The 15,987-nt window shown below is 44.7% G+C and overlaps 1 protein-coding gene across 6 annotated transcripts in view; it reads left to right on the forward strand.

Annotated features, from left to right (window-relative positions):
- The window catches only part of FN1 (fibronectin 1), a 51,771-nt gene that overhangs the window by 17,563 nt on the left and 18,221 nt on the right, over nt 1-15,987 (forward strand). For 4 of the 6 annotated variants that reach the window (XM_053948394.1, XM_053948393.1, XM_053948395.1 and 1 more), the window contains exons 14-26: nt 562-739; nt 864-1,040; nt 2,586-2,714; nt 2,829-2,918; nt 3,440-3,634; nt 4,951-5,223; nt 8,144-8,410; nt 10,001-10,095; nt 10,390-10,558; nt 10,827-10,913; nt 11,683-11,874; nt 14,184-14,456; nt 15,505-15,687. In XM_053948394.1, coding sequence (XP_053804369.1) covers nt 562-739; nt 864-1,040; nt 2,586-2,714; nt 2,829-2,918; nt 3,440-3,634; nt 4,951-5,223; nt 8,144-8,410; nt 10,001-10,095; nt 10,390-10,558; nt 10,827-10,913; nt 11,683-11,874; nt 14,184-14,456; nt 15,505-15,687 — 2,308 coding nt within the window. The remainder of the gene's footprint in view (nt 1-561; nt 740-863; nt 1,041-2,585; nt 2,715-2,828; nt 2,919-3,439; nt 3,635-4,950; nt 5,224-8,143; nt 8,411-10,000; nt 10,096-10,389; nt 10,559-10,826; nt 10,914-11,682; nt 11,875-14,183; nt 14,457-15,504; nt 15,688-15,987) is intronic. The other 2 variants (XM_053948397.1, XM_053948399.1) reach the window with 1 other exon arrangement.

Genomic DNA, 15,987 nt, shown 5'->3' on the forward strand with positions numbered 1-15,987 from the left:
CAATAAAGGCCCTGATCCAAAGCCATTCAAGGCACTCAAGACTTTTTACTGATTTCAGTGTATCTTGGATGAAGGCCTGGAGTACAAGCACTGAAGTACAAACCTCAGAGGATGGAGCATTATTTTAAAGCTTCCCATAGAGTTCAAACACAGGGTAGGAAGGAAGAACCTCTCTGTATATTGTTTTCAGATGATAGCTTAGAGTGTTATTATGAACAGGCTTCAAAAGTATCTTTTCCAGCCACTACTTCATGCCTTACTGTGCTTTTAGTGAAGGAATGAGTTGAATTTATAACAAATAATGCTCCTTTTAAAGTTCATAGCTAGTTTGTTTTTAGTTTACCCCTGTAAAAGCTAATAACTCAATGCCATTGGTCCTGCTTCTTGGCATACTTTTCTCATCTCCTTTGAGTTGATTCTGTCTGAGCATTAAAGCCATTCAAGTCCTACCTGTGTTTGAATATTACAGTGAGTAGTGACCACAGAGCAGGTTAGGTCACTAGATTGTCCTGTTTGCAGCCTAGGGAGTCTCTCACTGTCTGAATGTCCTTTTTCTTGCAGAAAAACTCAGGAAGGCAGTGGAAGGAAGCCACCATCCCTGGCCACCGGAACTCCTACACCATCTCAGGCCTGAAGCCTGGTGTGATTTATGAGGGACAGCTCATCAGTGTCCAGCAGTACGGCCACAAAGAAGTCACCCGCTTTGATTTTACCACAACCAGCACCACAGCAGTGACAAGTGAGTTGAGCAGGGGGACATCCAGGAAAACCTCATCTCCTACACCCACATCCTTGCTTTGTGCATCCCAGTTAACACAAAAGTAGTGATGCTTAATGCAACCTCTCTTTCCTCCCTCTTGTAGGCAACACTGTTTCAGGAGAGACAACTCTTCTTCCTCCTGTGGTTGCTACTTCAGAATCTGTCACTGAAATCACATCCAACAGCTTTGTTGTCTCCTGGGTTTCTGCTTCTGACACCGTTTCTGGATTCCGTGTTGAGTATGAGCTGAGCGAGGAGGGTGATGAACCTCAGTACCTTGGTGAGACAATACTGGAGTGTGCCAAACCAAAGCATTGCTCACAGTCAGGGCATCACTGCTTTGTGGCTCAGTAGAGCTGGTGTGAACAGTGAGCATCTTGCTGTGTTTCAATTAGGGTATGAGAGTGGCAGGAGCAGGTCGGATTAAAAACTCACTTAGCTCATTGTCTTTTCTCCATAACTAGCTGTAAGAGAACAAGGCAAGTAAATAGCAATATCCCCTCAGAATACTGTCCCAGAATTCTGCAGAGGAAAACTGCCTGAGCCAGGAGTAGTAGATGAGTAATTACTTGGAGTAGATATAATTATTCTTTTAATCTCCATAAATTTGCTCAGGTTTTTTTTTTTTTTTCCTTTTTACAATCATGAAAAGTTACTGGCTTCCACAGCATCCTGAAATGAGCAGCAGTTCAGATGAGAAGAGAACCAAATCTGTTTTTTTGAACCTGCCTCCTGGATAATTTCCTTTGGCATACCTTTGTCCTTCTTCAGAGGGAACTCTTTCCCAAATGCCTGCTCTTGGCTGCTTGTTATCTCATGGATATCTCCTGTTCCAGTCTGCTCTGTCAGTTTTGTTTGGATCAGATCTTCCCCATCTTTGACAATATGGCAATTTAGCTGAGCTGGGAAGCTGGTTAAAGGCACTGGACTCAGACACAGGAATTGAAACTGTTTTTCCAACATTTACTGTAGAGCCCATGGCACCACTACGTGTAATTTCATTTTAACTTTTTTCCTGATTTCCTGTCTAAACAGTGGTAACAGCAATATCTCACCTCAAGCATTTGAAGTTATAATAGTTATTGGGACATGAATGTGGTAGAAGAACATGACAAAAAGAACAGCAGTCTCCTGACCTAATAATTCTCCCTGGACTGTTGCTCCCCTGAACTCACAGGCTTGCACACTGAGCAGAAGTGGCTCTTGTGGGGACTGCCAGCACTATCACCACTTTTCTTTCTGCCCAGACAGCTGAGCTGTGCCGTGAAGCAGCTCCTGAGCTACAGACAGAGGTTTACAGGCAGATTGAAAGGCAATTCCCAGTTTCCTCTAAGATGCTTGGCTTCAGTCTGGTCAGCTAGGAGCTGCTTCTTGGGGAATTTTCTACATCTGGCATGTAGGTGGACATCTGGGAGAAGGGAAAGAAGTTCACCAACCCCTCATAGTGTCATTCTTCTTCACTCATGAGTCAGTGTTTCCACATAACCTACTCATGTGAAAGTTTTTCCATATATTTCTGTACTGAAAGTTCAGCAGTCAGGGTATGAAATGAGTGTTCAGCTGAGATGGCTACAGTGTGCAGGGGGCTGCTGCTCAAGCTGCCCTGCAATATCCCACATCAAGCCTTGCTGCCCTTGGTTGCAGGTCCCAGATCTCCACACAGCTCTTCTGAGGTGAACCAAACACAGTGCAGAGAAACTGTTGTTTTATTGCAGGAAGACTGTACTTCAGCCCAGATTACAACAGACTTCTCAATTACTTAATTTGGAGAGAAAGCAAGAAGATGGAATTGCTAAAACAATTTTTTCTCTTCTGCCTTCCTCAGATCTTCCAAGCACAGCCACTTCTGTCAACATCCCTGACTTGCTTCCTGGTCGCAAGTATATTGTTAATGTCTACCAGATCTCTGAAGAAGGAGAGCAGAATCTGATCCTGTCTACTTCACAGACTACAGGTATGTGTGGTTGGCTGTTGCTACACTTTGAAAGCTCTTGTTACTGTTTGCTCAAGAATTTTTTGTTACCTCTTACCCTCACACTTACTGTTCTGTGTTTATTGTCTTAAACAGCTCCTGATGCACCACCCGACCACACAGTGGAAAGTGTGGATGACACATCCATTGTCATCAGCTGGAGCAGACCACAGGCTCCAATCACAGGTTTGTCCAGTTGGAGTGCACTTATTCTGCATTATTGGTAGAATCTGAAATGTAGGTGAAAAATGAAATATAACTCTGAGACACAAAGGTAGTACAAACTTCTGCGTGGTCAGAGAGACAAGGTGGAAAGCACATGGGCAGCTTAGCATTTCCTTGGCTTCAGTGACTGAACCAAGCAATGCAGAAGGCTGGATGTAAAACAATTCCTTCTGGATTTGTGTTAAATAAAAACAAGCCCCAAGACCTTATATTTGTATCTGTCATCCAGACCATCCCATAGTGAGCATGAGAGCGGTACAGGCCTAAATCCACATGTCAGACTTCTGAGATTCTAACCCAGGTCAGATTGTGCTTTGGAAGGTGGTGTGAGTGTGTGGTCTGTAGATGGGACGTGAGCACAGGCAGGCCACAGGTCCTGCTGAAGTTCAGGACTATTTTTATCAAAGCTCAGCAGGGAGATCAGTTCAGCCCTCATTTCTAGCATTCTTTGTGCTGAGGATGACATATTTCTCTTGCTTCAGGCTACAGGATTGTCTACGTACCCTCTGTGGAAGGCAGCAGCACAGAGCTCAACCTGCCTGACACTGCCACCTCTGTGACACTCAGTGACCTGATGCCAGGGGTTCAGTACAACATCAGCATCTATGCTGTGGAAGAAAACCAGGAGAGCACTCCTGTCTTCATCCAGCAGGAAACCACTGGGGTCCCACGCACAGGTAATGCTCATCTTCTGGATTTCAGTCACTGAGATTTCTGTTGGCAGCTAAGGGAGTGCTTAAATGAACTCAGTTGTGGTTTTGTGGGTTTGAATTGGAAATTTCACTGGTATTGAAGTTCTCTAGTAAAATCATACTTATTGACACAGTCAAGACACCACTCTGCATTAAAAGGGTTGTAATTACCAGGGACTGGACTGCAGGCAGGTCTTGTGTTGTCTGCAGAAGAGAGATCAATTTCCCAGTTTATCTTAGAGGGATTCTGCTAAGAAATCCTCTGAAGTGCCTGGTGTATCATTTTGACCCAGCACTTGGCTTGCAGATGTTCAGGGTTATGTACTCAGACACCACAACGCATGTTCAGATAGTTCACCTAACTTTTCCCTCTCCCTTCCAGTCCTACCCATTATTTTCCTTTGCAGTCAGTGGGGATGGGAGATTGCTCAGCATTGACTGATGTGTCAAAACAGCACTGTAGGATCTAAACTTGAGGCATTCAGTATTTAAAAAACTTCTGGTTTCAGAGTTCTTTAAGTATCCAGTTGGACTGAATACCCAAACCAAAAGAAGGGATAGTGAAAGAATTGGGATTTGATGTGGTAAGCAGTGGAATTTCATGGTCTTGCAAGTTGCAAGCACGTGTTTGCAAATGGGAATTTACCAGGAATGAACTCAGCTCAATGATTTTATGGTTTGGCTTCTGCATCTTCCAAAAATGTGCACTGGTTAACCTTAGGGCACTATCAGTCCTAGTCTCAAGAAACTTAATTTAAACACAGGAATTCAAGGGTACAGTACTGTGGCCCAGCACTGAGGGAACTGCATTTTGCATTTGACTAGAGTAAGGCCAGATCAGCCCCTGTACTTGCTTAATTATAAAAGGTAGATTTCAAGTTAATCACAGACATTCAGAACATGCTGTGGATTTTTAAAACCCTCTCTTTTAATTTTAGAAGGAGGTTACTGTTTCCAACCCCTGGAGTACTTTTTTACCCCTCAGGCTTTGGTTCTGCTTATACTTGAAGTTCTGTAGCATATTAAATCTGGTCTTTCAGTTCTTTCTGTCACAGAAAGGTACCTTCTGAAGACATAGTATGCTTTAAAGTAGATTGTGATGCTTAGAATTGTAGTCTGCTTGTCTGGGAATGTGTGTAGGCATGTTTACAGTGAGGTTACCTTGACTTTTTAATTTGGTAAATATTCTTGGGCTAACCATTGTTCATGCAAAATCCACTCTTTTTCCTTCCACGGAAACCTATAACTTCTCCTCCTGCTAAGGACTACCTCTGACAATTGTTGTACCCCTATGGTTTCAGATGAAGTGCCTTCCCCCAGAGATCTGCAGTTTGTGGAGGTTTCTGACATCAAGATCACCATCATGTGGACCCCACCCCAGAGCCAAGTGTCCGGCTATCGGGTGGAGGTGATCCCTGTCAACCGGCCTGGCCAGCACGGCCAGAGACTGCCCATCACCAGGAGCTCTTTTGCTGAAGTCATTGACCTGATCCCAGGAACAACCTATCTCTTTAAGATCTTTGCTGTAAACCAGGGCAGGGAGAGCAAACCTTTGACTGGAGAGCAAACCACCAGTAAGTCTCTTTTTTCAGCCTTTTGAAGTGCGGATTTCTCTGTTGCTTGGAGAAATGTATAAACAGAGCACTTGAAGTGCAACAGTTCTAGCCCAGGAGGTATCCCATCAGTAGGATGACAGGGCTGGGAATTCATTCATTCTAACAATGATCTCTTCAGCAGATTTATCCTCCTCCAGGGCTTTCCAATGGGAGTTTAAGTCTCATGGTGCTTTAAAACAATTTTGTATGGCTGGAATTCAACTTTTTTATTACTGACTGAGAATTGATGGACCCTGCAGTTCTTTTACAGCACAGATCACAGCCTGTGATTTTTATATTTTTTTCTTTTGCTGGTACCTTAGGGCAAATTTCAGTATGACTTGGAAGCCTTGCTGAGATTCCTCTGAAAGTCCCCATCTCCCTCTTGACAGCTCCATACCTATCTGGCTCCTCTGGCAGCAGTAGCAGTTGTGCCTGCACATGCAAGGAAGGATCATGCAGGATTCCTCAGAACCTGATTGCTAATGATCTAGTGGCAGTGCAGCACCTCACCAGAGTGAGGAGAAATGCACTATGTCAGGCACTGCTTTTTGCTTTGCAGCAGTGCAGAGAAGAGAGAGGAGCAGTGGCTGGGCAAGATGTAGGTTTTCAGATGGAAGAATGTGTTTTACCTGGGCGGTTATCTCCATTTTTGATTCAAGAGGAACAGATCAGACAGAACATGGGACACAGTTGTTTTGATCAGGTCCTGTTTATTGGGCAATAGAAGGGTGAGTGAGTATCTGTGATGTTCTTTGGCTGGGTCACTTTATTCAAAGGAACAAAATTCAGCTATGTGCATCTGCTGCTCTTCTGATGCTTTTCAGTAAATAAGAAAAACTTCTGAGAATCCAGCCTGGCTTTTTGTAATATGAGAGGGAAGGAAAGGAAATGGGATAATCTGTGAATATAGCCATGCTGTTTGAGGAATATCCTTACTTCCATCCATTAAGTTATGAGCAATGAATAGTGCCTGTCCCTTGACTGTGCAGGGAGAATGGGATCCTTATGTCCATCCTTTGCCATAGGTGTCTAATTTGAGCACAGCACCGATGGTGTGAGCACCCTCCCTCCTCTTTCAAGCGAGGCTTTCAAAAGCAAGGATGCAACTTAGGAATCTGAACTCTCTTGGAAGCATTCAGAACAAGAACAACTCAGTTCCCAGCTAGATCTGTAATTTTTTGTGGTTGTTTTGAGGAGCCTGGGCTTAGGTGTAGGGTTCCTCTGAAACTCCACAGAGAGGTGTACATTGGAGTATAGACATCTAATTCAGACAGCAGAGTGCCAGTCACAAATGTCTGGGATCGTTTTCCATAGGCTGTGATCATCCGCTTAACTGCTTTGCCTAAACCACATTGCAGAAACTATTCACATAAATTGCATCCTGTAATCGAAAGTCCTGGGAAACAGAAATTATTCAGGGTTCCCAAGGAAAACCCTGCAGCAAAAGTCTCTTCCCACGGCGTAAATGCGATTCTCTTTTTGGCCTTCCGTTAAAAAGCAGTCTACAAATAAACTCTGAGTGTGTGTGTGTGGCTTTTTAATCTTCCCCTTTTTCCTCTAGTATGGGGAGAGGAAGTGAAAAAAGCCTAATAGAGCTGGCAAATTAAATTGTGCAGAAAGAAACTGACTTTAGGCTACACATTTTAGGAAGATACAATCTCTGCCCAGATCTAAGTACCAGCAAGGGATAAAGTTCACTTTCAGCCTGTCGGTTGGAGATAGGCTTAAGCTGGGTCACACTCACCCTTTTTCTTTTTGAATTCTCCCCAGTTTTTTCCAGTGGTGGAAGAAGGAAGACCTCACTTCCTTTTTCCTCCCTCCTCAAAAATGGAGAGAACAAATGGGGAGAAAACAAAAAGGACAAAACCATCTTCCTGCTGAATCACTGGGAGAGTGACGAAACATTAAATTTTTTTGCCAAAATATGACTCCTCCAGAAGGAGAAAAAAGCATTTGCCAGCAAAAAAAAGCACTGATGAAACCTCACTGCTCATAATTTCAACATCTGGTTAGAACCTAGAAAAGGTGGGGAGACTTGCCATGTGAACTCCTTGCTGCAGCCAGTGCTACCCTGCTTGCTGTGGGAGCAAATTCCCCTCCAGAGCCTCGCCTTGTCTCAGCTGAAGGCAGTGACATCTCCACCAGTCACTGTGGCTCCAGTGAAGGAGCTGTGCTGCCTCAGCCTCTTGTTTATGTAGCTATCTGGGTTATCAGCTTCAGCTGCTTCCCAGGGGCACTGATAAAAAGGGGAGGAAGCCTGGTAAGAGCTGTTCCCTGAGTCCCAGGGGAGAGATGAGCGTGCTTGGAATTGTTGGATGGTCGGTTCCATGGTGTGAATATTTTTAAGTAGATCTAGGAACTGGTTTTCTGCAGAAAGTTGCTGACTATTACTTATTTTGACATTCAAATGACAAAGTAGGGGTGGTTTATTTTGGGAAGGGATTTTGAGAGGACTGGGCAAGGATTTAAAAGAATAAATCTTTTTCATGGAAAAGGGCTAAAATTGGGTTTCCGTGCTTACACTGACAAGTCTAAACCGAGCTGGTTTTTAAAAAATGCTCAGTGCTCATGAGAAACTGTTGAAATTCCTGAGTGTGTTGGGGTCAACCTTTAGGCTGCCTTCCCCATGGGATGCAGAGATGGCAGCAGCCCAAATCAGTGCAGCCTGGACTGCTCAGGTCTGCCTGTCTTGGTGTATTAATTGATGGCGCTGAGGCATGGATGTAGAAGTGAAATAACTTTCCAGCTCTCTCATGGTCCCACCTTCTCTCTTCCCTTCTGTTGCCCTCACACAATACATCAGAAACACAGGTCCAGTGTACACCATGGTTTGGAAGTGGGGGTGAGGTGGAGATTCAGCTGGGAAGCTGATGGGTGTTCTGCTTTGCCTCCCCAGAGCTCGATGCCCCCACCAACCTGCGGTTCCTCAACACCACGGAGCACTCGGTGCTGGTGCTGTGGACGCGGCCCCGCGCCGTGATCACGGGCTACAAGCTGACAGCAGGGCCCACCAGAGGAGGGCAGCCCCGCACCTACAACGTGGGACCCTCTGCCACCAAGTACCTCCTGAGGAACCTGCAGCCTGGCACCGAGTACACCGTGTACCTCGTGGCGGTTAAAGGCGACCTGCAGAGCAACAGAGAGACCGGGGTCTTCACCACTTGTGAGTGAGACACACACACACATCACATACTCCTTTTATACCACAGCCCTTCCTCAGAACTTGTGCTGAAAGTGCCTATTGTGAGTTGATTTACAGGGGCAGCCTTTTGAAGTAGCATTCCAGCAGAAGAGCTTGGGAAATGCTCCTTGTTGCTCTTTCTGAACTCATTGGCAGGAAAAAGAGCTATTTGCATCAAAAAGCTTTTAGTAAAATACATTTCAGCTTTCCTGATGATTAGAAACAAGAGGGAAAACTTACTACTGGTACCTCACTTTTTGCTTAACTGCATGTCAGAGAAATTTAATTTTACTTGATTTTCCTAATTGCTTGGTTTTGGCATGACAAATCAAGGAAAGAATGCAACTCCCTTTAAAATGGACAAGGAATAATTAGTTTGGTACTTAGATAAAGCTGAAAGCAGTTATTTCTCAAGCTCAGCCATACCATCTAAGGCACCTCAACTGCAGTTACCCAAACTGACACAAACATTCTATGGGGTATATTCTATGGGGTTTTTTGTGTTTTCTTTTTTTTTTTTTTTTTTTTTTTTTTTTTTTTTTCATTTCAGTCATCTGTATTTGTGATGCTGGTTTGGATGAAATATTAAGCAAATTTTGGAAGGAAAGGGAGTTCTGTAACAACACCCACCTACTTCTATAAAGAACAAACAGATCCAGTATTTAAATAATGATGATGCCATCACATAAACTAGCAAAACTCAAAGCCACCCAAACCCAGAACCACATCCTCTTTTCAAAAGAGAATGTGGTTTCTTTTAGAACAATATGAAACTAAAATAAGAGCTCAGACTTTTAATCAGAGTAACATTGTTGACATTGGCAAGGTGCTTTTTGCTGACAGTCTTATCTATAAATATTCCTCAATTAGAATGTGATTTGGTATCTTAGATTTAATATTGCCTTCAAATTCTGGCTTGTCTGAATGAAACCAGTCCTGTTTGAGACTATAGATTTGATTAACCAAGCCTCTTCATTAATAACATCACTAACAAGGCCATGTCAGATTAATCTCAGTGTTGTTATTTAGGCTGATTCTGGCATGCACGAAGGCTTTGGCTTCTGTGTGATGCTTCTGACAGATGTCAGTGAGACCACAGATGCCTCAGACTGACGTTGGTTCCTTTCTGCTGACTTCACAAGATGTTGGTGAAGGATGAGATAGTCCTTGCTGGGACAGCTGGTTGACAGACAAGGGGTGTGGTGTTCTGCTGATCAGAAAGCATATGGTGGGTGAATCAAAAAAACAGCTGAGATTTGAGGAATACTTTAGATATCGTGCCAAAAAACCAGGAGTCCTAAGATTCTTGGAGCTGGATGCAATAGAGGATCATGCATCCACTTGAGTATTTTTGTTTGCCTCAGGATTAAAAGCTCTGGCTATGATTAGACCACTTGCATACTGTGTCTGTCAAGCCCAGCAGCAGACAAAAATCATCTGGATTTTCAGAAGTGATCTAGTTCAGCTCTCATTTCATACCTCTGGCTATTTTTGCTGCTGTAGGTCAGGTTTTCAAACTGTTTGGAGCAATCACAGCAGGTAGACTTGAACTCTGGTCAATTCACTCCACAGATCAGCCTGCTGGCTCTGTTCCTCCTTTTAACACAGAAGTGACTGAGACCTCTATTGTCATTACCTGGACACCTGCCCCAAGGATTGGTTTCAAGGTAGGAGGAGCTAAATCCTGTGTTGGTTTTTCCTCTTCACTGTGGTGGAGAGGGCAGATGAAAGCCATTTCCTATGGACTGTGGTGAAGATGGCAGCGCAAAGGGCCTGTTCTCACAGGGAGCGGTGACAGAGGTCAGTGCAGGGGTGGGGTTTCAAGTCAAGTGGGACATCTAGACCACAAGTTACAGGACTAACAGCTGGAGTTCAGCATGAGAGCCCATAGTGCTGCTGTTGGATGATCAGCCAGGGTGCTGACAGCTTGTGACTGAAAAGCAAACCTCTCTCCCCTGCAGCTGGGAGTGCGCCCAAGCCAGGGCGGAGAGGCTCCCCGGGAGGTGATCTCCGACTCCGGCAGCATCGTCATCTCTGGGCTGACCCCCGGCGTGGAGTACACCTACAGCCTCACAGTGCTGATGGATGGCCAGGAGAGAGAGACCCCCATCGTCAGGAGAGTCACTACACGTACGGCACCTGCTTTTCCACCATCATTCCTTCTCCCACTCCCCACACTTCTGGGAGGCAGTTCTGGTCTTTCCTCCCTGTCGTGGTCTGGTTTTTCTTTTTGATGCATAGGTGACAGTAGCACTGGTTCATGCAATGCAGGGTCACAGCTTCAGGGAAGTATTTTTGGCTAATTCCAAAGGTTGAGGATATCGTGAGGAAAGGGGTGCTGAGGCAGCCAGCACAATTCTCAGTGCCATCAGTGACCCATTTGTCTGAACACTTGCAGCACTGGCTCCACCGACCAACCTGCGCCTGAAGTCCAATCCTGACACTGGCATCCTGATAGTCTCTTGGGAGAGAAGCACATCTCCAGGTAACCATGTGAACTCCCTCTGTGCTCAACCCTCCTCTTGTAGCAGAATGGTAATTAACACTTCTTCTGTGGTGCCTTGCAGTTTGGTGGGAAATTAGCTGTTGATGAATTTAAAGAAAAATGTACATGTTTCTAGATATATTTAAGGATATAATTCACAGTGAACTACAACTTGCTGTAGGACTCTTAATGATTTACATTCTGTGTAAAAGGCTGTTTTGGAGCATGAATGTGATAGAGTATTTCAGCTGTTTTAAGGATTTGAAGATTTTTCTTCAAGTATCTCTAGTGGTTGAAAAATAGTCTGAGAGAAGGAAAGCAGAATAGACAACAAAGATTTCTGCAAGTGACAAATGAGTTTGTGCTGTGGGAAGTGAACATGGAAGTTCTGACAATGTTCAGGATTGTCTTCTCCCAAAATAGCTGATGGGAGCTGCACAATTGACTACCATAAAAGGTGGATTGAAAGTTTTTGAAAACCTCTGTTAGTAGCTGAATCTTTTCCTGACAGAGTCCTGAGAGAAGTTCCTCTCAAAAGTCCTGAGATTTTCAGTTTGGTGAGGTCTCAAAGGGAACAGAAATTCCACGAGGGTGGCATGGCTAGCTCCCAGAAACTCAATTAGGGGTGCTTGACAAAGCAACCTCTTTCCTGCTGGGCCCAGGGTGGCAAAATCACTTGTAAAATGTCACTTTTGCTTCAGCTGTTGCACTGAGGACTAATGTAAGCAGATCCATCAGGAAACTCCTGACACTGGTCTCTGTATTTCAGGCATCAGTGGGTACCGTGTGACCACTGCTCCCACGGATGGGCAGCAGGGCTCTACTCTGGAGGAGGTGGTGGGTGCAGATCAGACCACCTGCACCTTTGAGAACCTCAGCCCTGGCGTGGAGTACAATGTCAGTGTCTACTCTGTCAAGGATGACCAGGAGAGTGTGCCCATCTCAGAAACCATCACACCAGGTAACAAAAGGATGAGCAGCAATTTCAGCTGCCCAAGCTCAAATGGCTGAGCCCGAGAGCTCTACAATGCAGAACTTTTATTACTCTGATGGTTGAGGGCTTAGACTTCACATTTAGTCTCAAGAAGCAGAATAGCCATGTTCCAACCTGTGACAGAACTTCTTACACCCATGTACTTCTCTGCATGGGCAGCCTGTGTTGTGCTTCACAGGCTGGTGGTCAGCACATGGATCTGCTGTATCAGTACACTGAGCTGGGCAGCAGCAGCAGGGATTTAACTTAGCCCTGAAGTCCCCCAGCATCTGGAGCACAGCTGGTGGGAACAGGAAGTAGGTGAACCGAGATATGAGTGGGAAGCGAGCACAGGAGAAATTCTAGCAGCACTAGTGGCAGAAGATCACTTGAGCACAATGGAGAGGAAAGCCAAGATGGAAAGGTCCATCACTGTAGCACTTGGGGACACAGTGTGGTGTGTGCCACCTCACATGACATCTGTGGGGCCTGCAGAAACTGCCTTTGTAGCCACAGTAGCAAAATTATTATGTGTTTCCCCAAATGGTTGCATTTAGTTTTCCTTTGTGAGGGCTTTGTTTGTTTTTGTTTCTGCTCTGAGATGATGCCAGCTACTGTGTTTGCTTGCTCTTGTAACACTGCTTTAAAATTTCTGTGCTTCACTGAAGTGCTGTGTGCTCCCTGGGGTTAACTAATGCTGTGATGCTGCATAGTTATGCAGTAATAGCTTTAGCCCTTCACCATCTTCTGGTGGGAGAAAGCTAAGAATGTATGTGTCTGGCTTTTACAACTCTTTAAAGGTGATATGGTACATGCATTCCATGTGGATAAACAATTATTTTACAGAAAACTGGCTTTTTTTTTAGCTATTCTGTAAAATATGTGTTTTCCAAGAAGGACATCAAAATAGAGCAAAACCACTGTTATTAAAGCAATATTTGTCCCATAATTTCTTTTCAAACTAACTTGTAATGAACAGAATGTATACAGAGTCCTGCATCTTTGACTCACTGATGTCTGATCCTGAGTGAGGAAGAGCATCCATTATTTCCCACTAGTTTCAGGATCACCCTGATAAAGTTACACAGCCAAATCTTGTGGCTTAAATCAATACCAGTTTATTGACTTGAGCAGCTGAAGGTTTGGCCATTGTCAATTAAAGATGCATCCAAAGTTCCTCATTTCCTGCCCAATTCTGCTGGTCCTACCATGCAGGAAATGAGCACCTTTGCTAATGGAATAATATCAGTAGGGAAAACAATCACAGCTGTGCTTATTTTCCCTATAGAAATTTAGGCAGCATCTAAAAGGTCATTAAATGGCATTCTTATTCAGTGGCTAAAACTTGGTATTTTGAACAATTTTAGCCATGTATGTCAGGCTCTTGGCCACATCATATGCTGGGCATAACCTCTGAATTCGGGGATGTTGTCACTCTTACAAAATTAATACCATCTAAAGGTCATTTTTAACAATTTCCATGTTTCCAAGGGGAGTGTTCTGTTACTTAGTGTTTCATATCATCTGTTTTTAGCACATATATTGCAGCAGTTAGTTGGTTAGTAGAACCTGAGGAATTCTGGGCCCGATCCTCAAGCCATTGCAGGGATTTGAGGCTTTTTTCTGAGTGCACTGTAAATAGTTCAGACAGTGGATGATCTACCCTGGAACTTTGTGAAGGTTCTCACCAGCTGAGGGTCTGATTTTTAGCCTCTTCAAGTGAGTTGATATTTTTATGATCCCAGTGATAAGATTCACCATTTGAACGAAAACAAGAACTTTAGAGGGTCGATCAACAGAGTTGTTTTAATTATACTTCAGTAAACTTTGGTCTCTTGTAATTCACCTGTAGAAAGAAAAAAGTGGTTTTTTCTGCTTCTGTTTTTGTCAGAAAATGATGGGTCTTTGTGGCCTATCATTGCTCAAAGTGAATTTGTTGCAAGTTAAGTGCCTCTTGTAGGGCTCTTCGAAAATTACCCTTGTAAAGAGAACTGGCGTTTCAGCTTCTGAGGGGATTGGGGTTTCAGCTTCTGTCTGCCCAGGGAAGCAGCTGGAGACTGCATTGAACGGTAAATCTAAGAAAACAAACTGAAAACAGCAAAAGCAAAAACACAACAAAAATCACCCCACCAAAATCCTTCCTTTTCCCCCAAACCCCAAGAGAAATTGTGCATATCACCGCAATTGCTTCCAGAGTTCTGTCGATGTTAATAGTGATGAACACTGCTTTTTTCTCCCTTGTCTTTCTTTTGCCTCCGTGTGTCTCTGCCTCTCCTGTTTGCTCTTTAACTCATTAGAGGTGCCCCAGCTCACTGACCTAAGCTTTGTTGACATAACTGACTCGAGCATCGGCCTGAGGTGGACCCCGTTAAATGCCTCCACCATTATTGGGTACCGCATCACAGTAGTTGCAGCAGGAGAAAGTGTCCCCATTTTTGAAGATTTTGTGGACTCCTCAGTAGGATACTACACAGTGACAGGCTTGGAGCCGGGCATTGATTACGACATCAGTGTAATCACACTCATTAATGGCGGAGAGAGCGCCCCTACCACTCTGACACAGCAAACGGGTGAATTTTGAAAACTTCTGTGTTTTGTGACGTGGACGGTGTCACTGGCTGTCACTGGCTGTCGGGGTTCTGGGGCTTTGTCCAAAGAGGGATTGAGCCGCTCATTGCGGGGAAGCCAGGCAGACTCAGCTCGCTCCTTTCCCCAGATGGCAGCTGGGGATGGATATGGCACTGCTCCTTTTTGAATTGGAGGCATTCTAATACCATGAATGACTGCAGACTTGCCAGGCTCATTCACCTTCTGCTGTTCAGATTTCCAGGATCCAGTTGGAATCAAGAGCCTGAAATGTGAGCTGTGTGTTTGCCAGACTTTAAAACTGTGTTTCCTCAAAATGGGAGTGCTAAAGGGTGGAGCAGATCAGTAGACACCCTCCAGCCTTGACAGCTGTTCAAGCTTCCAGCAGCCCATTTCCATGGTGGCCCCACTCTTTCCACAATGCCCCAAAGGATGCAGATGGACACCACTCCCTGAGTACATGCCAGTGACAGCCATGCCACACCGTCAAGGGTCTCTATAGTGCATGAGCTGAAGGAGAGCTGGAAACTGGTTCTTGCATGAAATCCTGTTGTGTTTGGAAGTCCTGAGGCTGTAAATCCTTCAACATGAGTAGAAGTAGAGTCATAGGAAATTAGTGATATACCCTCTCCTCTCCTGTGTGTGCATGTATGGATTCTAGATGAGATTACTTTTCCATCTGTAAGCTGCTGTATGGCAACTTTAAACCTCTCTTGGCACCACATCTGTAATACAAAATCCAGCTGCTAGAAGCACATTAGTGAAACTTGCTACCTTGTTTTTAAATTAGCCCCGCGGGGTGCATTTAACATATCAGGAATTGCCAGGAGGTTAAAGCAGCCTGACAGTAGTGCAGACACATTTTTCTCTTAACTGTAGTAGAACCAAATGTAGCTTAGAAGTCTGTTTGCATGAGTCTGATGCCGTAGTCAGTTGTGCATGAGATACTTTCTCTGGTGATTGATTCCCTGAACAGACATCTTGATCAATATGAACCTGAGAGCTGAGGTAGGTTTGTTCTTTGCTGTGTAGCTGTGCCTCCTCCTACTGACCTGCGCTTCACTAATGTGGGGCCTGACACCATGAGGGTGACTTGGACTGCCCCGACTTCCATCGTGCTGAGCGGTTTCCTGGTGCGCTACTCCCCCGCCAAGAAGGAGGATGACGTTGCAGAGGTGACAGTCTCACCCTCAGACAACATGGTCATCTTAACAAGTAAGTGGGTTACCTGCATAAGTCAAACATGAGAAGCCCCTCATCATAAAATTGTAAGATTACTAAGAAGACCTCGAAGGTCATTGAGTCATCAACCCAGCACCACTGTGCTCACCACCAAGCCATATCCCCAGGTGCCAATCCACACACCACCTGAACACTTCCAGGGATGGTGACTCCACACCTGACCAACCTTTCACCTCCCCCAGTGCAGCTTGAGGTCTTTTCACTTGTTACCTGGGAGAAAAAACTGACCCCCACCTTGCTACAAGCCTCCTTTCAAGTAGTTGTAGAGGGTGA

This window comes from Vidua chalybeata, chromosome 7 (assembly GCF_026979565.1).
Source record: "Vidua chalybeata isolate OUT-0048 chromosome 7, bVidCha1 merged haplotype, whole genome shotgun sequence".
Taxonomy (NCBI): Eukaryota; Metazoa; Chordata; class Aves; order Passeriformes; family Viduidae; genus Vidua; species Vidua chalybeata.